The 26,334-nt window shown below is 39.3% G+C and overlaps 2 protein-coding genes across 2 annotated transcripts in view; one reads left to right on the forward strand and one right to left on the reverse strand.

The window, feature by feature from the left end:
* Positions 1-25,436, forward strand: LOC129769758 (uncharacterized). The gene is made up of 12 exons (XM_055772212.1): positions 1-386; positions 472-699; positions 757-1,018; positions 1,086-2,049; positions 12,537-12,792; positions 12,847-13,026; positions 13,085-13,592; positions 17,524-17,852; positions 17,922-18,346; positions 22,466-23,449; positions 23,503-23,752; positions 23,811-25,436. Exons 1-12 carry the CDS (start codon positions 204-206, stop codon positions 24,834-24,836), a joined length of 5,595 nt encoding a protein of 1,864 aa, XP_055628187.1. The 5' UTR covers positions 1-203; the 3' UTR covers positions 24,837-25,436.
* LOC129769762 (uncharacterized) overlaps positions 9,102-26,334 on the reverse strand; it is a 125,004-nt gene continuing 107,771 nt past the window's right edge. The window contains exon 2 of the mRNA XM_055772228.1: positions 9,102-9,279. The gene's annotated coding sequence lies outside the window, so the exon portion shown is untranslated. The remainder of the gene's footprint in view (positions 9,280-26,334) is intronic.

Genomic DNA, 26,334 nt, shown 5'->3' on the forward strand with positions numbered 1-26,334 from the left:
TTTGGCATACACAACAAATTGCAGAAAACTGTATATCACAGCAGAATTCCGGCTCACAGGACGCGCAATTCTGCACGTCAATACGTTCTCGCGAAAATAAAGTGGTTTGAGTTGTTTTTCTCAGTTTTCCGGTGAACATCATCAAACTTCATACGAGCTGTGCTACTGAAGTAGTTTTGGAAAGGACTCAATCATTGGCAAAAATGGAAGTCGACACCATCCGGATTACCCATTATATCAATCCGCACATGTTCTGGTACAAACCAGTGTCCGCTTACGTGCATAATTTGGAGGAGAAGCGTTTTCAGCTCGCAATTGACGAATATTGCGAAGAGAACTTCCGCCAGTCGAGTACCGAGCACGACTACAATGCTTTTCCGGGCGAGGTTAGAATCCATCGTCACTGGGAATCAATCTTGCTGATTCAGATTTTTCGAAACATTTCTTTTGTTGTTTTTTTTTTATATATAGACAGTCGCTGTGTTGGATTTTGAGCGGAATAAATGGTGCCGTTGTGTTGTGGATGACGTCGTTGAGGACAACAGCGGGGAGAAGCTGTACAATTTGTGGGCGATTGACGATGGAGTCCCACTGCAATCGTCCTCGCGATACGTCAATCCACTGCCGAAAAAATTCTCATCGGAGGACACCAGCAAAGTTAAGAGAGGGGCAATCAAAAATCTGCTGCCTTCGGAATGCGTGAGTGTGCGCTCGTCATAGTATTTGATTGTATTGTTGATTATGTTATTTTTTTAGGTCTATGACTACAATGCAGACAAAATAGTTCCGAAGATAACACTTCGTTGGGACGTTGGGGCATCGAACGTGTTGCAAACAATCATCAAAAACTCAGCCGTTGTGTTCTTCAAGAATGTAACGAAACATAAGATCCACAATATACCGATTGACTTGGGAGAACTGGAAATGATGACACGCAAAAATAACATTTTCAGTGCCGGTGAGGTTCTCAAAGAAATGCGTCGGGCTACAGAGGTGGAGCCTAGAGATTTTATAACGAGTGAGTCTCACATAAAGTGCTCATTTACGCTAATATCTAACGTTCTCTTTTTACAAATTCCGTTCAGAACTTTTGGAGATCCAAACTATGAGCGTTAATCGATTCCATGCGGGTGACTCAAGTGACAGTGCTAAAAGAAATCACGGCAAGCAGCAGATTATCAGCCCGAGCAAATCATTTCCTCGATATGACCGTAATGGTTTCGTTGGAATGTCCAACGGAATGGCAGACGATTCAAGCATACGCGAGTTAGAGCAAAATGGAGTGTACGAAGAAGATTTTGATGAGAGTGCCAGTATGGTGAAACCAAATCATGTCCCTGAGCGCACTCGTCAAAAGCAGCCGTTCGCAGGTACGATCGCAGAAAATTCACAGTCAGAAGAAGAGTTATATCCGGTATCATCATCCCGCGTGAAGGCCGGTGTTAACGACGATTATGAAAGACAACTATGGAAACAGGAAATTCGTCCACCGTGTCACGATACATTCTCACGGCTGAAGATTACTGACCCAAATCAAAGTATAGGCTCCAGTGCCACGGCAAATAATACACCTGGAAGTTCTCCAATGACGGTTAATGCTCACGATAAAGACAACAATGAGAGCAATATCAATAGGATTGAAAAGCCAAAAACAACCGTTTCGTTCCTCAGCAAACTGGAAATGCACAAAAAGTTGCGAGCGGCACAGAAGGCAGCCTCCCCCAGCACTGTGGAACAGAAGCCTCCGTCGGTGCTAATGAATATCGTACCAGCTGGGTTCGATATGGGTAATGTGAGCTTCGACAATGGGAAATTAGTTGCCGGCGACTCGTCGGATTCCTCGGAACGTAGAGCTAAGCATACAACGCCAAGTTTCAATCCAAGAAAATCTGCCAATCAGCAACAACAACGTCAAACTCCACCATCGGGTGCGGACAGAGATGTTGACGGACAACATCTCGATTGTGATTCCAGCAGCAAACAAAGCTCCAAGGTGTACATGTCGAAGCAAACAAGCCGTTTCGATAAGCTTATTGAAGATGAAGCATGGTAAGCGATTTCACTGTAACCGGTATATGATGATGTCTTACATTCGATTGTCTTTCTACTGTTTTTTTTAATTCTTTGGAGACACATATTCAATTTTTCGATCCCGAGCATTAGTGTGATCAGAATGGAATGAAGCAAAGCTCTCGAAAATATGAGATTTAATTCTAAAAAACGACACGTACTGAATAATTTACAAATTCGGCTCCTTAAAACTTATGTAACTGAGCCTGTAAAAATAAACGAATTATAAAAAAAATAATTTATGGTCATATTTATGGTATGCAGAATGCAGATAATGGTACATGGATAGTTTAATGAGCCAAGCTCGCGAACTGCTATATGTTAGAAGGAAACTGTTCAATTCTTCATCTGCTGTAAGTTCACTCAGTTGGGATTGGCTTCTGCATAAAATGTGGTGTATGTTAGGGAGTTTAAACTGAGTAGAAAATAATTTTTGGAATTGGAAGGCGGCTTGTCTCAAGGCTTTAGATTCCTATTTTTTTTTAGCAGACCGGTCGAACTCGCCCTGGCTCGGAAGTTGTTCCTGATACCGGTGATTATCACAAACGTTAAGTTGATCTTCGTCGCTTGCAGTGAATTTTTATTGAAATATAATTGGACGTGTATGCCATTTCCGGCCTATCGGAAGTAATATTCATAAAACATAGTCAGAGTTATACTATACATTCCATTACCGAAGTCGCCAAAAACAAGAATTTTGTGTGATGAATGGCCATCCTTTACTTTTAATCGATTTCACTCTCAATTGGTTGTCGTTAAATTTTATGCTTTGATTTTCACCAACAAGCAATGATCTTCAATTTCGACGTTATGAATATCATGACGAAAATAAAGATGCAAAAAAAATTAACTTCATGGCATTGGTGTTCATTGATAGTGTTCAAATTGCAATTTTAGAGAAAAACGAAACAAATCAAGATGTTTAGAATATTTTGATGCTATGCCGGAATAAAACAAACTAATAGAAAATAGAAACAGTTGATGATGTCATGCGTCCCCTAATGTACTCTGTTATTGACGAATATACTCGTCATGGCTCGATTCTGGCTAGACAAAACTGTGCGCACTTTTAAATGGAGACCCCACAGTTAACTGGTTAACTTCTCCGAAAAAGAGGGTGGCGGCAAGAATAGAACCTTGAGGTACTCCTGTTTCCTCGTGGAAAACTCGGGAGCTGATGTTACCAATTTTGACCTCAAAGGTTCGGCGTGTGGCGAAGTTCCCCAATCTGCTAAAGTTTTCAGCACTAACGGGATCCATGTTCTGTTGTATGCCTTTTCCAGGTCCAGTGCTACCATCTCCATGTACTGACGATTCCTGTTGGCTTCGGCTATCACGTCTCCGAGGGTCGCGAAGTAGTTGTTGGTGCCCATACCCGGTCGGAAGGCGAACTGTCGATAGTCCAATTTTCTATTTTCGGTTAGAAAAGTAACCAGGCGTCTGTTCGCCATTCTTTCCAGGATCTTGGATGAACAGGAGGTTAAGGAAACGTAGGGCGACAGAAAGTTCCTCGATGGTGAAGTTCCGGTTTAGAGGATTATTAGGATGACTCACAGGGACCACAAAGTTGCTGACCGAAGTGATACCCGATCCCTGTCGACGGATGAAATCGGGCTCATATTCGGAGATCGAGAACAATCCCGCGAAATATTCCCCGAAGTATCTACCGGATCGCTGAGGGTCATACCATCCGCTGGAAGAATGGGATTATGTGGCCTTCTCTTCCCATTTAGTGCATTTACTCTGCGCCAAAGATTCGCAGAGGATTGGTTTTCATTGCTAGACTCCAGAAAACAAGTCCAACTGTCTTAACTTCGCCTTCCGGATTAACTGTCGTACCCTGATGTGTTGCGCTCGATACCTGTTCATGGCAGCTTCCTTCATTGGGTCTCCTAGTGGTAGTCGTTTGGCCGAATGCATAAACTTTCTCCGCCTCTTGACCTCCCCTTTGATGTCCTCGGACCACTAATGCAGCGCTTTTTCCCCGGAGTGGTTTTCGTTCTTGGGATGGAGGCTTCGGCCGCCTCCATAATGGTCTTGTTGGCAATGGTGATTGAGTTGTCTCTAAATAGCAAGAAGTCGGAGGATGTTTGGAAAGCTGTCCAGTAAGCTTTTTCGAAGTTCAATCTGGGTCTGCGAGTCGTGAGCAGCGGCAGGCTGTTGAAGCTGATGGTTATCGGGTGATGGTTGCTGCCATGAAGGTTGTCGGCTTTGTTCCATCCTAACCTACCCACCAAGTTGATACTAGCTGCTGAAATATCAATGGCTGTGTTGTTGGTACCTCTACGGAAAGTATTCAAGAGGTCGGCGATGATATTTCCCCTGACGGCTGGTGTTTGCATTCCCCAGTTGCGGTGATGAGCATTGAAGTCCCCCATTGAAGTGATTCTTGGGTCCTCCAAGCCTGCTACCGCCTCAAGCAGCTTCCGTCGTAGTTCCGGGATTGTGCCACACGGCAGGTATATACAAATGATGGTCACCGGAATCGGGGCGTCGATTCGGACTGCTATTATTGGCACGTCAGTGGATATTTGTTTTCGCAAATGGGGAATGTTTCTCTGAACACCCAAAGCAACGGAGTATTGCAGAACGGAGCCCCGCTTGTTGTGCCAGTGGAATTTACCCCCGACAATTTTCTGTATGTTTTTTGGGGAAACTCAGTTTATCCCTTGGAGTGCGATGATGGACGAACATAGCTCTCAGTCAAGGATCTCCAGTTCTCCCAAGTTGTTGTACAGCCCATTGATGTTCCATTGCAGAGCGAGGTTGGTGGATGTGTTGTTGAACATACTTTCCTGCTGATGGGCGGTGTGGTGGGGAATCAGAGGTGTAATGGTACTGGATACGACGATTCCCCGTTGAACTCCACCGACAATAACAGGTTGGGCAGCCTTTCCACTCGGAAGGAGCCGAGGAAACGTGGTGAGGTTTTTTGGGGAGCTGGAACTTCCGGCCATAGCTTGCGTGAGATCTCCTCGGTTGCGTCAGACCTCGCTTCGACTGGCATAGGCGAAGCAGGCCTGGCATGAGCTTCCAGTGGAGTGGCGGCCGACTTAGCCCTGTTGGCGAGTCGAACGGATCTTCGACGGATTGGGACATCAACGGTGGATGGTGTTGTGTCTGCAGTAGAAACTCCAGTGAGATCGATCGGGGAACGAGTGATTTAACACTTATGCATCCCGAGATCTGATGCAGTTCACACCCAGTCCTTCGGGGAATATACGTTACCGCCCTTGTGCGTCACAATTTATGGTGCTGGTTCCACCTGGTCCTTCGGGGAACAGGTGTTGCCAACCTTGTGCGTCTCGAAAGCTGGATCGTAGAATACTGCATCTCCCTGGCGCCGGGATTTAGATCCCTTATTCATGGTGTATATATGATTTTCCAAATCTGATAAATATGGGGTATAGCTCACGAAATACCTAATCTAATGTAATCAATAACTCGATTTTTTGAAATTTGGGGACTTCGTCCTTCTGACTAAACACCGACCAAATGCTCCACTTCTCCACTGTGTCTTCGATGAATTTCGAAATCAGGTTACAAGCTGTTGCGCTGGATACATGATATAATGGAGGAGCAAATCAATATAAACATTCCCCTGGTGGTATGGCCATTTGTACAATGCGAGCTGATGATGCACCCAAACAGACAACAACACAGAACCGGTCAACAAACAGAAGTTAGTCTGTGCAAAATCTCGCTAGTGGAATTCAAGTGTTTTAGTTCATCGGAACATCTCCCGTGGATGCTCACCCAAGATGGGTGTTTACTCCGGACCAGGAGCAGGAATTTGTCCATCACTTGGTGGTTCTTGAGAATCGTCTGGATTGTGAACTGACCAGAAAAAACATCGTGAAACATCCTTTCAATACGAAAAACATAAGTGCTGAGATTTCTAGACCGAAATCCGAACATTCTAACCGCAAACCAAATAAATTCAGCATATCTAAACGCTGGTGTATTTCTCATTACTAAGAAAACACTGACAAATTACTAAAGTTGACTGCAGTTCTACTTAAGGTGAATAAATTCACCGAATAACAGAGAGACGACTCAATCTCTCTTTCTTGCACTCGTACTCATAGGCAATTGAATATGTTTGCTGTCACCAGATGTAAACAACGCTCATTTTTAAATCCAAAAAAATTAATTTGCTTCTGCCATCGAGTAAGCCATTAGAGTAAGCAGAAAGAATTGATGAGAATCGAAATCAATTAAGGTGAATGTGGAAGCTAGCCACAAATGGCTGCCACAATGGCGCTCATTTCTTTCAGCTCCCTCCCTTTCCTCTCGCCCTAAAATCAATAATTTTGCGAAACAGTGTGAAGAAAATGATCGTTTTCGCACACTTCCCATCAAGTAATATCAACCAAACTCTAATCGATTACTCTCAAGATATTAAATTTTCATCTGCTTTCGCACTGTATAGTGAAGAACGTCGGAAAACTCGAGCAAGTGCTCTGAAAGTTAAATTTTCATTTTTCAATTTTCGGCAATTGTTTGTATTGGTGAAAGCATCGTTATTTTTTCGACACTGATGCCAGACAAGATCATTGAAACATCTATAAAAACCACTCAATAAAATGTTATTCCTGAGTCATAGCATTTCATGTCATGAAAATCAATAAAGTAAAATTGTGTTGATATCAATATAATTATTATTTATACGTTTAATGGGTCTATAATGTAAGTTTTAGCAACTTGAACAGTGGTTAAGAAAATTGTATTTCAGAGCTCGGAACACTGCCACGGCTGCCTATTCTTTCAAAAAGTAAACGGAAAAGTATTACATTCTATCAGAATGCCTCGGCCAACGAAGAGAAGGGTTAAGGCTCTCTAACGTCTCCAAACAATACGATCAACGATACGATATATTTGCTCATGTTACGCTCGCGTATAATCAAAATTTTACTTCATATGCAAATGCACCTTCTATATATGTTTATATTTGCAGTTGTTCATCGGAACATATCGTTCATACATTTTACTTTAGTCACGGCAGTGGAACTTCATACAAATCACTCGTCGAAAAGTGTCTCCTTTTTCACCGCTTGTTTACATCGACGAATATATTTTTTTCCACCATGTTTCGTGGGAGAGTGTATGACTACTGACAGATTTCTACTACGAGGTGTTTAATGAAGGATGAAAGGTGGGAATGTTTATGTTTATATATGATTTATCATACGATTTAATTGAATACATAAAAGTTGTCAACAAAACTGGAGTTCAGCACATTTTTAAATTTGAACAAATATTGATAAGAGATTCCCTGCATTTCTTAATGTTTATTGCGTGATTTGGTAACTGTATAAGTTGTTTGGAACGAAGGTTTAGTGTAATGATTTTATTTTGAGGATTATATTCACAAACATACAAGTATGATTAATATAAATTGCATGTATATGATGCGCCTGCAAACGTGGCGGCGATATACATACATCCTAGAAAATAATAAATCGTATAATTACAGTTTATATTACATCATATACCCCAATATACATGTATATGGCCTCCAATTTCATATGCATATGCCAGTTATATACATCATACAAGTAATGTGTCTTAGATGTATGTATATCGCCTCCAATTTTAGATTTTTGACGTATGACTACGTCTTACATTAGGGGTGCCAAATCAGAAAACAGGTCACGTTTTTCTGAAATAAAGTTAACGTCAATAACTATTTTTGCTACGAACTGATTTAAACGTTTTGTATACCAATCGAATTGGAAATTTTCTAAGATTTTTTTTGTTTGATATGCTATACATTACAATCCCATAGTCTGTATATGGTTGAAATTAATGAAAAATGGAAAAATTCCCATTTTTCCATACATTTGTTCTGTCCATTTGTGTGCTTTCCCGAACAGAGCTGTCAATAACGGGTAACTTATGCAGCCGCTAGAACAGAAACAACGAAGGGGGATAGCGAAAAGAGAAAATTTGCGAAGTAAACTCCAACCTTGCATAGCAAGTAAGCTGTCGCTAGCGTATAAGTATTGCATCTCCTCTGAGGAAAATTCTCAGAATATTTCTGTGCCCGAAACAACAAAGGTCGCTTATTTTACTCGTTTTGTGTTTAATGTATCCTCTCGAGCTGTAAACGCTAGTGAATATTTCACTTAAAGTGCATCTGGCATTGCAATTAACACAACCATCCGAGTCATGGTAAAGCAGGCGAAAAAAGAGCAGAGTACAATTGATTATAGGTGATTTTTCATAAACGGTCATTCTCGCGATATTTCATTTTTAGCACTGCATCTGTTAGACGCGTGTTTGATGCTTGCTGAATGGCGATGCACTTCTTCTTCTTTTGAATTATAGACACTTGAAACTCAGAAAGTTCATTCGTCTTCTATGGCGATGCACGGAAGATGCCTCTCGTTAATATTCAGTGCAATGCGTGCATTGATATGAAGAAACGAATCGCGACATGTGACCAATTAGTGTATTGTTCTCGCAAAGGCAAAAAATGATCGTTGCTTCTCGAAATGAGTCTACAAAACTACGCAAGCCATTAAACCTTTTCAGGGTCCCCGGAACTTTTTACTAAAGAGTTATTTATTAAATTTCGACGTATTCGCAAATAATATTCGAAATGATAAACCATCAAGTTTCATAAGAAAAAAGATTGCGTAGTCCTACGTTCTAAGCGGTCGTGTCTCGGATACAACCCCTCGAATTTTTTTACGATTTAATGTTTGCTAGGCAAGCCCCAAGGCAGTTTTAAATTGTTAAAATATGAATTAAATTTTTTACTTCATGTTATTTGATTACTTGAAACATGTAGTACTGAACTTTATTTAACCATTTCTATATAAATTTTGCAATATTTCCACTAAAGCACAATAAACAATCAAGAATGAAGTATCCGAGTGCAACTCTTTCGTATCATATGTAAGAACTTTAATTGCCCTAGAATCATATTTCAGATAGCCGTACGAGATAGCTGCGGCTTGATAATCTAAACAACCGGAGTTCAAATCCCATCGGAGCAATTTTATAACCGTCGCCACCACCCAGGAAACATTAAGTCGTATGAATAGCTATAATTGGAGGCGATATACATACAACCAAGACACATTTGTATGATATATGATGCAAATAACTAGCATATACACACAAAAGTGGAGGCGATATACGTATATGCCATATTTTGTACGCATATAAAGCCGTATATAACGATATGCGATGCTTTTTGGACTGATATGCGATTTGATACGACAACGTTACCACTCAATCCATCGATGACATGGAAAATCGTGTTTTTGCATTTTATGCGATTTTAGATATATATGATCGATATTTTGATTCATATTTTATGCGTTTGTGATTTGATACGAAATTATATGTAACTTATCATGTGCAAAGTTATACGATTTAATGTTTGCTGGGCACTCATATCAAACATTTATATCCCTAAAAGTCAATTGATTAATTCCTATTTGTACAAACATAAATGTTTATAAAGGTTCTATATACATATAAAAATGGTGATTCCCCGGGCCGAACATTTTACTTAAATATTTTCTGTCATTTTTTTATGGCAGTGATGAATCGTATATTCGTATGACAACAGACTTATTATGTTATTAGGTATTGCCTAATAACCTTGCATGTACAGTAAGTTACCTCTAATTCGACATTTAGTTAATTGGACAGACCTGTAATGGGACATAAATAATTGGACATTTTCATCTCTAATTGGATATTTTGTAAACATCGAGTTTGATACCCAAAGTATGGCCCCAGATTGAAAATCGCCACCAGACGTCGACATTGTACCACTATCATCGTGAATGTCCAATTACAGGCAAATAACCTCTAATGCGACACTGAGTAGTGCCTCGGTATGTCGAGGATTAGAGGTATGTATTGTTACTGTATATGCTATTTGGGCGCGTATATGATGCCCAAAATATCAGATATTCGATGCTCGATAAAAGATAGTTATACGATTTAATGTTTGCTGGGTTGGCATACTTGGCAGCTTGGTTTGTCAAGTTCATAATCTCATGTTTACAGTTTTGAGTTAAGTGCAATTGAATGACTAAGTTGAACTAATTTATTTTTGTCACCATGTTTATCAGAACTCAAAAGGCCGGCAAACAGATAATCTTTCGTTCTTAAAAGTTAAAAATAAAAAAAGCAACTTTAACTTTCACTTTTCTTAAAACCGGAAATATTCTGACTTAAAAATAATTTTTAACGTAATATTCCAAACATACATGTATTTACAATAATCTATAATAATTATCATAATTATCAAGAACGTTTTCCACCATTCGTTTTTGTGTTGTCTGTAGTAAATCGTATATACGCATGACAATAGTCGTACTAGATGCATGTAGGAGTCGTATATTCATCCATCCAATAGTCGTGAATACTGTTGCAAGTGGAAAATAAATGTGTGTTTGTTGCTTATGATGCGAACATAAATAACAACATAATACAGTAATTTAAATTTAATACGACATGCCGAGGCACCACTCAGTGTCGCTTTGGAGGCGATTTTGGTCCTTAATTGAACATTGGCGATGTGAGTGGTACAGTGTCGATGTCTGGTGGCAACTTTAATGTGGCGCCATAATTTGGGCCCCGAACTCGATGTTTACAAAAATGTCCAATTAAACGTGTCACATTACAGGTCTGTCCAATAATCTAAACGTCACATTAAATGTAATTACTGTATATAAACAATATTTATTCCCAGCTGTTTTGAGGCATCTCGTACAAATTGACAATATCATTCAGTTGTCAGTGCAAGTCGGTTCAATTTTTAGAGTGTAAAAAAAGTTCACTGTTTACATAAAAGCAATCTCGAATCGGTCCCACTTTTTCGCTTGAAGTTACTATCCCCTGCTTTAGTGTTCAATTGTTATTTTTTTTTTAAATGTATTCAAAAACTCGTGTCAGTGAAGCGCCACACAGTCTGATAAGTGAATTGATCTATTTACGTGTGCTTTGCTCTTCACTCACAAACACTATTGCCCCATTTTTACACGTGGGTTTACCTATACTACTACAATGGCTAGCTTCCACTTTCACCTTAACTGATCCAAAATTGCTTCACTGCTTTTTATTCAAGTGGTAGAATGATGCACAACTCAAAATAAATTTATGCATATGTAAACGGGTTGTACATTTTTCATAACTTCAAATTGCATAAAAGAATGCATGAATATATTCATATTATAGATTCGCGCTAGTGTAAATGGTTGATGTGAGTTCTATAAATCACATCACATTCCTTCACATCAATATATCACTAGTCTAAACCAACCGTAAGACTGCATAAGCGACGAGAGCTGTGGGGTTCAACAAGTCATCATTCAGCAGCTTTTTCTTGCAGTTGAAATACATGAATTTGTTTGCTTTTCTATTATTCCAAATCTGAGCAATCAAATTACATACAATTTGCAACTATTCACAATCTCTCCTCTGATAGTGTCCACATAGTATGTAGATAGTTCCTTAATACTTTAAAAATTATTATAACAAGCTTACATTCTCTAAATTATTATAACAAGCTCTAAAGGTATCTGTTTTACTCCGGCAGGGTGTTGATCTCACCCGCACTCCCATTTTTTTACCTAAAAACATCAACCCAAACTCTAACGTGATTAACAGATACTGTAGAATGGATCATGAATAGCTGAAGAGAGGTTCTGAAACGATTTGAAATCGAAGAAACATGGAAGGTCTTGGAAATATGTGGAAATCTTTAGGGTGTCGGTTTTTCCCTGATTTCCCCTATTGCTTGAATAGTAATTGCGTACTATCAAAATAAAAATACTACATGGAATGAAAAGAACCAGAGTACACACATAAATACCGCATTTAATGTCAAATCATTATTCACACTAATTGAAAGCCATCCTCTATAGCCTCTCCTTCAAAATTTTATTATATTTAATTCATTATTATTCGAATCGAGGCCGAGTAGAAGGAAAAATTAACAAATTTTAGCCGACGAATTAGACCGTCCATTTTCCAAATTCAACCAACCCTTCGCAGGATTTGAAATGATACAGATGACACTGAATAATGTAAGTAAACGGTGATATAATCAATCTACATCTTTATAGATAGATTCTAGACACGAATTCATAGTTTAAAACTTCCAATCGATAAAATATGGTGAAAAACTGTAGAATATGCCACATCAAATGGATTCGCGTTGTGTTTATAAAACGAAATTAAAATCAACTTAAATTAATGAAACAGAATACGTGATATTGTAGACAATGGACGAAATAATAAAAAAGGATGATTACATTACAATTCCCAAATATCCCGAAATCTTTCTATAACAAAACAGCCGAATTATTTCAGCGACTAAAGCAAGACTAGAAAGAGCCTATAGGGATCAAGGGTTCAAGAGCCCATCGATGCAAGTTAGTTGCTAAACAAATTTATCCCCACTGCAACCAATGCTTTATCTGTTCTTTTCCTTGCAGTGTCCGGTCCAGATTGTGCCACCAGCGGTTGCTAGTTCATGGCAAGCGCCTTCCAAAGCCGGTGGAAAAGCTCGAAAATGCCAACTTCTGCGCGGAAGTACATCGGGAGCTGAGTATGTTGAATTTTGGTTCGATACATCGCATCCAGACGTACGCTTGGCCCCACATTCTGCGTGGTAACTCCTTCTTCTGTGTCAATTCGCCAGCAACCGGGAAAACGTTTGCATATCTGCCGGCTATTTGCTCCGTGATTTTGGTTTGTGGTTTAGAGAGATCAATCTTTGCTTGAGCTAATCATATTTGTCCACAGAAAATGCACGATGAAGGACTAGTTCCGGAGGGAGCTGGTCCGCTAGCAATTATTATTTGTAAATCATCCAGAGAAGTTCAGCGGGTGGCAAGTTACTGCAGGAAAATGATGAATTCCTCGATCAACAAGATGATGGTGATAGTCGAAGCATTTGGAGCAAGAGATATACCAAAAGTTTGTGTAAGTGATCACCGCCAATATTGTTATATTGATTAGAAATTAATGATAATGTTTATAGAATCTTCTGCTCAATGGTTGTGTCATATTAGTGGCAACCGCGCCAGCATATCGCCGAGTTTACGAGAATATGCCAAATGCTTTTGTCAAGAAGCGGATTCAGTCGATTATTATCGATAACATAGATGCCATAATCGAGCGATTCGGTAGTGAGTTGCAGCTGCTGTGCAAAAATTGCGACAAGCCAGAGCTCCAAATGGTCGTCACTGCGAATTATTGGAGTCCACTTTTTTACGGTTTCTTGAGGAAATACAAAAACATGGTCATTTGCATTGGCGCCTATCTGGAAGCTGCAGTATATGGCAAGTCCAATTTGGTGTTGAAACTGAAATCGCAAGCCGCTAAGTTGAACGAAATTCTAAATTTTGTCAGAGAAAACAACTACCAGAGCGAACGTATATTGATTGTTTGCAGTGAAGCTTCTGAAGTGTATGAAGTAGTGGAACAGCTTAAGTCTCAGTCGATAACTCATATGCGCTGCAACGACCTGACAACTCTCACACAGATGGGTAAGTTTCTAGTTTTTATTACAATTACCCGGATGTCATATGAAACCGAATGCACTATTTGCTCGAAAGATACGCAGGTTTTGTAATTATAGTCCCATTTGTGTTTTTTGTTCACTTATATTCAAAATCTTTCGTGAATAGTGCGATAAGAGTACTGGTATTATCTTTTACAAAGTTCTGAAAAAGTGAAAGAATTTATTTTTTATTAGATATGATTTTTAAAGACGGCGCCAGTGGTTGTGTGGTTAGCGTGACAATGGTTGGCCTCACAATCCGATCGGCCTGGGTTCAATCCCAGCTGGCGTCGTTGGGATTTTCAGAGGCGAAAAATCTCTGGTTCCGTTTTTCTTCGGAAGGGAAGTAAATGAAGTTGGCCCGGCTCATGAGTTTGTTGAGTCTGATTGGTAGGAACAGGTGGAGTTGCCTCCCTGATGTCGGCGATTGGTACTAAAGTGGCGGAAATAGGCCGACGAAAAATAAGCGAAGATAAAAAAAATAGATATGATTTTATAAGATATGAATGAACTCTGATCATGAACATTATCCATTCATTTGGATCATACAGATCATTTAGGTAGAAGAAATCTGCACAGTTTTTAGCACTTGTCATACTATATAGAATTTTATATTAAGTTTTCCGTGTGAGGGAGTGGAAGCTCTGGAAGGCCCACCAAGCCACTTTGGGAATTGGCTGCAAATCATATGGAGGAAAATAGGATTCGGAACAAAGTTCGGCAACTGAAACTGCAGACACCTATGCTTCCCATGTTTAAATAGAAGGATTTACGATTAGCTACATTCACGTAACCTCGAAGTCGTATCGCTTCAAGGACTCAGCTGGACATGACAGAAGAACGATCTATAGCAGTGTTGAAAAAATAATTTTCGCTAAGCTTAAATGTTTAGATTGTCGGGCTAGGTTGCATCGAGAACCTATATATTCTAAACGAAAATCAAAATGACAGACGGTATCGCCAAATAAAATCCTGTGCGATTTCTTGCAAAGTTCGTTTCGTCGTACTCTGGCGTTTTTGTTCTCTAAGTGGTCCAGCCTGATTAATTTTATTCTTAATTATGACTCAAAATCACTGCCAGAACGAATATCGTTTCGAATGTGATGTATATCAATTTGTTGCTTTTGATATTCAAATAACAGATAACAGTTATGAACCCCACTCAATTCCCCGTTCATTCATTACAGCACATTTGTTCATGCATAAGCGATATGAACAATATGAACTCGTTTGTTATTGTCATCAATATAATAAGAGCAGTGTGTTTCAAACTGAAAAAAAGTAATTTACACTGAAATAAAATCATATTCGTTTCTCGTGAATATTTGTTGATATTCTGCGACACTGATCTATAGCAAGTAAATAATTCCAAAACTTCGGAAAAGTTCTTGTAGAAGAAACAATTGCCAACTTGAGACGTTTTTTTTGGAACGTCGGTTTCCATTTTCTATTGTCGATATTAGTGCCTCCAGACGACGGAAGACGAACTTTGTCAGCTACTCTCGCAGGGTCAACCGATCGTTCATCGACTTTGAGCTGCAGGAACTCAATGAAAATCAGTTCAAATGCGTGATATTCGTGTCTTGTCAACGACGACATCACACTGGAAAAAGAAGCCTCGTGAATGTGTAAACATCCATCATCGTCGTTGGAGGCGATCTGGCGTAGTGGTAACATCCATACCTCTCACGCAGAGATCACGAGTTCAATTCTCACTCCCGACATTCTTCCAAAAATGGAAGTAAAAGTGACAACAACTGGGTCAAAGACAGGGCACTCAGACGTTACCGCCCGATTGTCGAGTGCAGGTGGTTTCAGGTAGCAGACTTTTTATCGATACGATGTTTCGGGTCTCTATCACGCCGATCGATACCCAGCCGGAGGGTAACTGTTACGTTTGTAGCTTTAGCCTTTTCCGGGATGTATTAGGCTCAGGACTTGTTGGACGAGTTCAACGTGATTAGTCACTGGTAGGACCAACCTATCAGTGTTGACCTGCCTTCTCTGTACATAATCTTCAGGAGAACCTCGAAATATTTTAATTGAGATAATAAGGTTATCATCTGACCGAGCCAGGTCTAGAGAATACGGCGGGTGCTATAATGTTTCCCAGTTAAGGGTTATCTTTGTGTCTTTCAGGGCTTTGAGCGGCCCATAGAGGTTCAATATTATGGCACAATATTTTGGCTTGTGCAATATAATTGATCGTCTAGGGGCAATATATACCTTCTCTGTTATCCTCAACAAGAGCGCTCCTCTCTGATCTATATTCATCATAGTTCTAGATATGTGCGAGCGCAAGATGATGGAAGATAAGGTTTTTTCATACAATCCTGGAAGAAATTCATACAATCCTGCTAGCAACATCTAAAACATCAACTGACTCTCGCCGGATTCAAGTGCGCACTGGGAATATTTGAACAAATCCTGGACACGACGACGAATCGAAGGTGCGTCATTCTACCTCTACGAGATTCTGTGTCCGGAATGTGGAGGGTCAATCAAATTTCTGCAACGCATCCAAGAGTATGGACTCAATATTAAGTGTAAAATGTGTCGATTCTCCATGAATCAACCCTGACATTCTATTTAGGAGCGATTATAGTTTCGGAAATTACATCAGTGGGACGTGGAAACTTCTCCAACCGAGTTCCTCAAGAAAAACCTTTTTTTTATGCCAAATGTCTTAAAATTGCACGAAACGTCGAAATTTACAGTTACCTTCTTTTTTTGCGGAAAACGACCGTGCCAAAAAGTTAATTTTCGATTGTTTGGTGAGGTAACAGCCTCACAATCCAATCGGCCTGGGTTCAATTCCAGCTGGCGTCGTCGGGATTTTTTGAGGCGAACAAATTCTGGTTGCGTCTTCCTTCGGAAGCGAAGTAAAATAAGTTGACCCGACTTATGAGTTGTACAATGCTCTCATTCTTCGCCAGAAGTGTAGAATATTATAGACACCGGAACGGGTGTATCCGGCGAACTCTAAGTACTTGACGATGTCCACTTTCCTCGCATCGGGATGGAGGCCCTAGAACGCACAAACCATGGAGCGTAGTTGCTTTACTGTTTTCGTCATAAATTCAACAGTTCAACTGATAGCGCTGTCATTTTTTTTTTAAACTCATGGGTTACTATGATTCACGATGCACAAGTGGTCCCATCACCAGGTGTTAAGGTGAACACATGAAAAATTGGTAAAATCTGTTTATTTATTTTTTAATGCAAGCATTACCTTTGAGAGGATGACGATCGCGTACATAAGATTGAATACTGGAGCAAGCTACACCGTAAATAATCACCCCCATTCTACATTTCGATCGATTCGAAATATTTCGATTCCATTCTGTATTCCGTTAGAGTTTTTTTTTTCATTTCATTCGATCTGTTTCTCTTCGAACATTAACACGTTGACTGCCACGTCAGTCACCGGTGACTGACACCGAGTTTTCGTTCAGGCTGCGTCAGTCACCGTTGACTGACAGTATAATGTATGATAATAAAAGTAACTAATATAAACATATAAGCATTCAAGCATTCCCTTTCGAACAAAAATACCTTCCACTACGGCAAGAAACGATGGCCCTAATACTTTTTAAAATTTCCATAGAGTCGCCATAAAACCGTGGCATTCAACGTGTTAAATGGGCAAAACATTCGATATAGGGAGTGCGAAATCATAACTCGAACGAAATGCAAATCCGGTCGAATACAGAATAGGAGTGAATACATAAAAGGAAATTCTAGAGAAGAAAATGTAAACCTCCATCCACTATCAGGAGATTTAACAGACACAATCTTCAAAATTATATTCAGTGTTCATTCGAGTATTCGTTACATTCAAATGAATATTTTTGGGTGTGTTCGGACAAATGTTAGTCAGAAGTATGCAATCTTTCTAAGTTGATTTCAATTTTCAGATGGCTTCAGGGAATGGGATAACCAACTGCCTGGTGAAATGCACGTTTTGGTTTGCTATGATGCAGTGCTACCAGATCTGGAAATATCCAAGGCTCAACATATAATTCACTACTCGCTGTCGAAAACATGGACCACATTCGCCAGAAGATTTGCGTGTTCGTTTGGGTACTACAAGGACCCATTCCGAGAGGAAGCTAACAAATCAAGACAATCTTCATCGTCTCTCATACTTCTGGATGAAAACAACAATGATCAGTTGCCCAAGCTGGTGGAATACCTCCGTATACACAATAATGAAGTAGCCGAGCCAATTGTTAAACTAGCGAATGTTCGTTTTTACCTAAATTTTAATCTGTACGCGTGTAATAAGTTAATGATTTATTTAATTCATCCATAGAACATCCGCATACAGCAGGAGGAGAACAAACTTGCCACGGGGAATCCGGTAGATTTTTGCTCCCAAGTACTAGACTTTGGTAAATGCCGTAGCACGGGATGTATGAAACGGCATGTGTTCACGACGAGAGATTTGGCAACGGGAGATACACCGACCAGTGGAATAGTGAAGATGAAGATAAACAACATGTTTTCACCGACACATTATACAGCACGGTTGATAGAGCATCGCGAATATGGAGCTTCTGGCTGGACCACGTTAAACGATTCAGGGAAATTTTTCTCTCTGGACCTCGAGATACAACAACACTACGCAAACGAAGATCGCCATCGCTGCCACGGTAATGTTCACTACAATGATTGCTGTATAATCCATGACGAGCACAGATATTGGCGCTGTCGCATTATCAGTATTGACCAAAAGAAGTAGGTTTTTTATATCACTATTGACGAATTTTATGCCAACTCTTCTTAGGAGTTGGCAGTACCACCTCACATTGCAGTGAAACGTTATGGGTGTAAAGACATTGGTCTTCCATGCAACTTTGAGTGCTTGAAATCTCCAAAAAAGAATTAGACTATTTTTTTTTAGAAAAGGGGCAAAGTTTTTTTTCATTATTTATGAAAATTTATTACTCAAAAACTTAAAGATCTATAAAATATTGCTCATAGAATGAAATGTAAGAAATCGTTTAAATTTTCTTGGAAAATAGCAAAAAAATCTTCTGAAAAACCATACATGATTCCGCGTGTGGATGCAATTTTTGCGGCTTCGATATTAAGCATTTTGAGTGATAAAATAAAAAATAATATTAATATTAAAATTCAATTCGCTGTTGGTTATATTTCGGTTTGTGAGTTTACAGAGAATGTAGTATTCATTCGTGAGTGAAGAATTTCAATTAATGAAATAATTTTACTGGTGGGGTGAAACGGACAGTTGCCAGTGCACAATGGTGTTCAGGAGATGTATTCAAGTGGAAATTAGCATTAAGAGCTCGACAGTTATTCTCTAGACAAAAACTGTCTTCGACAAAGTTGTTACATACGATAGAGCGCTCATTTTAATGTTATCAAAAATAGGGTGACCGAAATTGTCGATGAAATAAAAAATCTAACTTTCTTATCTTTATAAATAGAGATAAACATAGTTCGACAATGTTGTAGTCCCAATTATTTGAGACATCTTTGTAGAACAAAGTTTTTTTTTCTATCTCTTGAAATAACCGATATAGCGCTTTTTTGTAAGTTACGTTAGGGTCACCATGAAAAAAATTGTTTTTTGCTCTTATTTTTATATTTCAAATTCTATATACAAACTGTCTTCGGAAAATTTTTAAAACTTACAAATACAAACATTTGGCGATGCAGAACTTGTAAATATCTCAACTTCACTCAAAGTTATTGATATTTCTTCCCAAAAAACACGCTCTTTTCATTTGTTTGTCATTCTCTCTGAGGCAAACATAAAAAATGTTTGTTGACGGAATTTGAAAGAACAAATTTCGCTCTATATAATATGTGATTTTCAAAACTATGTTATTTTTCGTGTTTGAGTAAATTGAAATTAAAATCATGAGTTTTTGGGTAAAAAACATCAATAACTTTGAGTAGGATTAAAATATTGACAAGTTCTGCATCGCAAAATGTTGATATTGATAAGCTCTAAAAGCCGTACGAAGACAGTTTTGATGTAGGATTTGAAATATAAAAGCGTATACCGTATTTTCATGGTTACCCTAGTACAACTTAGATAGAAAACGCCAAAACAACTTTATGAGAGATATTTGTTTTTAACACAAAAACTGTCTTCGTCAAAGTTGTTACATACGATAGAACGCTCATTTTAATGTGTGACCAAAGTTGTCGATGAAATGAAAAATCTAACTTTCTTATTTTTATAGATAGAGATAAACATAGTTCGACAATATTGTAGCCCCAGTTATTTTAAATAACTTTGTAGAACAAAGCTTTTTTCTATCTTTTAATATAATCGACTTTGCGGTTTTTTTCTAAGTTGCGTTAGGGTCACCATGAAAAAAAGCTATTCTTCTGCGGAATCCAAGATTGAATCCCAACAGATAATATGAGAAATTGCGCGAATCAAATGATTACATATTGTATTATTGTTGGGTAAGAAACATTTTCACATACAATTTGCGAAGGTGTGAAGGTGTTACATATAACGTCGAACCACACTCGTGGCGATTAGACTGTGCCAGAATGCATAAAATCGAATCTCACTCGTGGTGGAAAGACTCGATGTGCTCGTGCTTGGGTCGTGCTGTTGGAAATTGAATCGTACGGCAAGGGGCTAAACAAGAAGCACCTTTTCTTTCTCCAGTAATTAAAAAAAATCATAAATTTAGAAAATGTCATCAACGGTTAACAACTAAGCTGTTTATCAATGTGAACTGCTTTGTCCATCTCTACTTCCTGATCTTGGTTCGCTATACGTTTTCATATTTTTTTGTAACGGACAAGGTGAGTCGATGCATATTGAGAATTATTCTTCATTTGCCAATTGTAAACACTTATCTTATCAAGGATGGACCTGGAAGATGGCGACACTTAGAGGGTCGTTATGATATTGAGTACGTTGATAAGGTGTGATACACAAATTACGCAACGCTAAAAATGCGTTTTTTAAACAATAACTAACGCAAGACAAACCCCCTCCCCCTCAGGTTACGTAACGCTAACATTATCTGTACTCAAAGTCAAAGTCGTTTGAAAAATTTTCATAATACTTTAGCTTTTTTAAAGTAATGAAGGATCAATGCAGCAGTTCTTGTCGTTACCTTTTGCTACTTGCAAAAGGTGCTGGAATGTTCTTACGCGACGAGCAAACCACTCGACTTAATATCATACTTATTCCGCTTCGTCGATTTGGGAGTTTGCGGACTCAATATATTCTGTTTTGACTTGATCGCTAGGTTGTTCCACACATTAGCTAACGATTCCCTGATACTCAAAATGTTTCTTTTACAGTTCCGAGTTTTCCATCCTAATCATAATCATGAGGAAGTAATGATGAAAACATTGCGTTCTGGAGCATTAGTAGCAACGAATATTACATCGAAATTCAATCGAAAATATGTATGATCTTTTTATAACGAGAACGAGACGAAAACCCACATTAATCATGAATTATGAGCTGGTCCGATTATTCCTTGTTGTCGAGTAATCCCGAATTCAGGAAAAAGTTTTTCGAACAAAAACTTTTTCACGTTTTGTTTGAAAAAAATACAACTACCCCTACAAGTGGGGGCAAATTGATCACCTGCTTGTTTGGTAGTATAACTATTGACTATAGATGCCCTATTGATAGTCACCTTATGTTTGAAGAATTTAATGACTGTTGAGTCACCCTGTACTTTAGTAAAGCTGTCGCGTGTCAAAATATAAATAAAAACAGAATTTGTTCTCTCGATAGCAATTCGACCGTAGTTCTGTGCGGATGGTATCTAAGGAATTTCTCGTGAAATTTAGTTTTTTCAATCTGATATGTTGAACAAATCATCAATTTGGACGATTGTTCATATATTCTAGGAGAGGTGAACAGATATTTTGTTTATTCTCAGCGATTAATTGGTATAGAAATTACTTTCATGTTTGGGGGCAAAGTGGAGATAGGTGAATAACGTCTTACAATCTTCTGTTCATTAAAGCTGATATACCTCATCACATTCTGCTCTTGAAGAGGTTCCTTTTGTGGCTTTGATCCTGGAAAAATAAGCCTCATCATGCGGAACGTTATGTGTTTCTTACTACGTTTTTGTATGCATATAAAAATATAAATTGAGACTCCAGGTGAATAGACCAAGTCTATTTCATACATGAACCTACCATATCAAATATGATTTGAACAAATATGGACGAAAAAAACGCATAAATCTATCCCGTTTAACTGGATATGTGCGAGTGATCACTTTACCTTCAAGCAAAAAAAAAGTTTTTTCACCTTTTTTCTAATGATGAAAAATATACTATTTTGAATTTTTATAATAAAAGCCGTTTGGTATTTTGAACAACAATGAGTTGAACTAAAAAATTCTTCGAAAAAGGGAAATTGAAGCGACATGTGGACGCTGGAAATGGGCATATTCCTTAGGGTGACCACTATGCCCCCACTTCCCCACATTTGAATATTTTTTAGAATTTGAAAAAAAAACGTTTTTGAGAAAAAATGAATTTCAATATTTAATTTTTTTAGTGTAATTTTTTCAAAATATTATTTTTGTTGTCGTGAATATTGGATTAAATCTCTACATTTAATTCTTTGACCAACATTTCGTAGGTAATATAGTTTTTGAGTTGGAAATTTTGTAAAGAACAAGAAAAAATGTTGGTCCTTGTCAAAAAGTACTATAATTATTTTTTGGAGATTTCAAGTATGCAAAGTTGCCTCAATGACCAATGTCCTCACCCTCAACGTTTTACTGTAATCTGAGATGGTGCTGCCAATGGCCAGTCGAGTTGGCATTAAATTCGTCAACATTTGAATTTTTTGCAATTTTCTAATCCCATTTGTTGTTCTTGCAGAGAAACCGTGAAGACTAGCAAGAAAGTGAAGGTGAAGCTGCTGGACGTTGGACGTACCATCGATTGTGTTTCATCGGAATTGTTGTATATACCGAAAGAGTTCTGTGCATTGCCGGCCCAAGCAATCGACGTTCGTATTATCGGGGTTGTGCCGCACGATTTCGAAACCGAATGGGACAAACGGGTAACGGTGACCATAAGGGAATGGATTGACAAATATACCGCAGATGACAGGTTTCACGTGGAGGGAAAGGTACTGCTTGCGGTGCGGGACACAATTTGGGTGGATACAATTAGATTGGTTGAGCATCTGGGCGGTATTAATGCGGAAGTTCACGAAATTCACGTCAAGTCGGAGATTGTAGGTAAAGTGTTTGGAGTGACAGACAAAGAACCATTGGAGCTTCTGAAGCGAATGGTAGAGAGATGTGAGGCGTTCAGGAAACGCGCTAATGATACGGTAGAAGAAGGAAGTTGCGCGTCTGACGAGGGAACCGACACAAGCGGCGAGAGAGATTTAGAGACGAACGAGTTTTTTCGGAGCGGCACTAAGTGCAAAGAGGTGGACAAACCTAGAGAGGCATCCTCCCGTTTGAAACTTACTAAACGCAGCTATGATGTTGAGTACAAAGACGTAGACAAACCCAAAGATACACCTTCGTCACTCTTGCCAGCTAAGTGCAGTAATAATGAGGAGTACAAAAAAGTAGACAAACCATTGTCTCTGAAACCAATTGAATGCAGTGATGATGGGGATGAATCGGAAAGTTGCAAATCAGAAACAGTCGACATAAGCAACCCGTTTGCTGAGGAAGTAAGGATCGTAGCCAAGGAAGAAAGTCAGCCGGAAGCAGTGTGTGAATCTCAACGAAGGCCACGACTGATATTTGAAGAATATGACGAATTGGATGATGAAGTCGTTCATGAGGTCTTCATTTCACAATATTATGCTCCGGACGATTTTTACGTCTGCCGGGTGGAGAAGTATGCATTGATTTGCAAGTATTTAAAAACCCTTGCTTATTTCTCTTTTTTAGGTTTACCTTCATCACCTCAATGATACGTAACTTTGCTGAGATTACAACAAATCTTATCCCATTGGAACAAGCACAAGTTGGAGACTTTTGTTTGGTTTTCTATGATAATGCCTATCAGCGAGCTAAAGTTACCCAAATCGAGGGCCGTGATATAAGTGTGTTCTTCCTAGATCTTGGTGGATATGATACCTACGCGTCGGTAGACTTATTTGAGTTACCAGATGACTTACTCAAAGCTTCACCATTCTGTGTAAGTTGATTATTAGCTCTTCGCACGTTAATACTGCAATTCATTGTAACTTTTGCAGGCAATTAAAGGAAGGGTGGCCTGCTTGATGCCACGTGAAAATGAAGACAAAGGCTGGAGTCCGGAAGTTGGTGATCGAATTTACGACGAGGTTCTTGCCTGTTACGGCACTTTCCACAGTAAAGTTATCGAAACGATGAAAAACTCTGCCATTGATGCGATTGTGAATTGCAAGTGTTATCGGTTGCTTCTTTTTGATCCGGAAAATGCGCTTCAGTCTTGGATTTATGATGAAATCGTTGAACTCAAACTCGCTCGTTACATCGAAGACGAGCGACCTTACGCGGTCGACGTTAACTTTGGGGACGATGAATTCATGAAACTATTCGACCCGAGATACAATGAACAACAACCCAACACGACGGATGACGACGACGCCCACCCCCACTTTGGGGCCAGAATTGAGGAAATTGTAGAATCATCACCGGCAGCGTCCCAAATCGAAGCAACTGTGAAGCCTCAAAAGGCTAAATCCAGGCTTGCACTTCTGAAGCAGCGTCTTCGAAAAAAGAAATCCGCTAAAGCAATAACCTATCCTAAGCTGAAATGCAATTTTCGTAGTCCCAAAACTGTTTGGCGGCAGGATGATTCACTGATTGTGATACGAATTGCAGTGCCAGATGATGTGCGCTACGACCTCATGGTGGACCACGATTCTTTGAAACTATGCTTCGTTCACGACGATGACAAGTATCTGCTGTCACTAATCTTCTTCGCTGCGATTGTTCCTGAACTGACCGTCCACGAAGTTCGGGGTCTATCGATTCTGGTACGGCTGATAAAATTCGTTCAAACGATACAATGGCCATCGCTCATGCGACATGGAGATAAAGTACCGTGGCTTCAGCAGTGTATCGAGTTGCCAAATTCGGATGAAACCGATACCTACGATGGCATGCATCGCATCGCACCAACCGTTCCAAATCTGAACGTGTCGTCGGACAGTTTAAGCGATGAGCCCGAATACAGCGACCAATTTGATCAGTTTGATCCAATCGAAGATGACTGCTTCCTGAGAGATGACTGACAACTCTGTTGAATATCGTACTTTTCTTTTGCTTTCCTCGAATTGTCATTTGTGATGAACTCTTTTGCTTTCTAGTTCTGTTTGTATCAACCGGACATAGATAGTTTTTGAAAAATCGATCTCAGTTATGTTTTATAATTTTGAAGTAATTTTACCGTTTATAAAACGAAATGTTATTGGCGACTATACTTTCCAAGTTTGAGATTGATTCGGTTTTGTATAAAGCAATAAATTACATATAATTCAACATTAATACAACGTAATTGAAGGCAGTTTTATCATTCAGTTTCCATAATCCATGAGATTTGATCAAAATGCGAAGGGAATTTCGCGGACATCATAAGAACGATCGATAATTTTTATTGTTCTTCGGTCTCTTTTTTTATATGTAATTAGCTGCTCAACTACAAAAATTAAACTTGTTTTGTATGTTTGGCAAATGTTTGTTCAAAAAAGTGACCAGAAAATTTGAATCAAACTTTATTTGAAACATCAAATGAAATGTAGAAGCTCAATCTGCCGTATGAGTAAAGCAAAAGTTTAAGTTTGTTACCCTGAACGATGCAGTTATTTTCTATACAACAATTGCACGGAAATTGTTTTGGGAAATTGGCAATTGTAATAGGTGTATGATTTCACTTTTGTCGTGTATTTTTCATGATTCGCTTATGGGCCTTGTTCTATAATCAAGTCCACGTCCACGTTCATTTTGTTATTACAGGAAATGAGATCATCTTCCGGTTTCTTACTATCTAGAGACAATCCAACCACCATTGCCACTCTCAACAAAACCATCATGGAGGCGGCCGAAGTCTCCATCCCAAGAACGAAAATCACTCCGGGGAAATAAGCTCTGCATTGGTGGTCCGAGGACATCAAGGGTGAGGTCAAGAAGCGGAGAAAATTTCTGCGTGCCGCCAAACGACTACCAATCGGAGACCCGATGAAGGAAGCTGCCATGAAGAGGTATTGAGCGCAACACATCAGGGTACGACGGTTAATCCGGAAAGCCATGTTGGACAGTTGGACCGGTTTTCTGGAGTCTATCAATGAAAACCAATCCTCTAAGGATTTTTAGCGCAGAGTAAACGCACTAAATGGAAAGAGAAGGGCAGACAACCCCATTCTTCAAGTGGATGGTATAACCCTCAACAATCCGGAAGATTCTTCTAACACGCTCGGGGAATATTTTGCGAGACTGTCCTCGATCTCCGAATATGAGCCCGAGTTCATCCGTCGACAGAGAGCGGATATCACTTCGGTCAGCAACTTTGTGGTCCCTTTTAGTCATCCTAATAATTCTCTCAATCGGATCTTTCCTTCGCCCTACGTTCCACGAAAGGTGAGTCAACTGGCCCTAACGGTATCGGCTATAAAATGCTGGAACAGCTGTCCTTGCTCGGAAAGTCCGTCCTTTTCAGCATCCTTACCGACCTGTGGAATACACGAATTCGCTGAGGTTTGCAGAGGCGACGCGTGACCAACTGAGCTACCTGTT

This window comes from Toxorhynchites rutilus, chromosome 2 (genome assembly GCF_029784135.1).
Source record: "Toxorhynchites rutilus septentrionalis strain SRP chromosome 2, ASM2978413v1, whole genome shotgun sequence".
Taxonomy (NCBI): Eukaryota; Metazoa; Arthropoda; class Insecta; order Diptera; family Culicidae; genus Toxorhynchites; species Toxorhynchites rutilus.

Excerpts from the sequence above, each read along its gene's own strand:
- LOC129769758 (XM_055772212.1), top strand. The coding sequence starts at position 204 with ATGGAAGTCGACACCATCCGGATTACCCATTATATCAATCCGCACATG. Across the intron at positions 700-756 it reads ATCTGCTGCCTTCGGAATGC|GTCTATGACTACAATGCAGA; the intron begins GTGAGTGTGCGC and ends TTATTTTTTTAG. Across the intron at positions 1,019-1,085 it reads GCCTAGAGATTTTATAACGA|AACTTTTGGAGATCCAAACT; the intron begins GTGAGTCTCACA and ends AATTCCGTTCAG.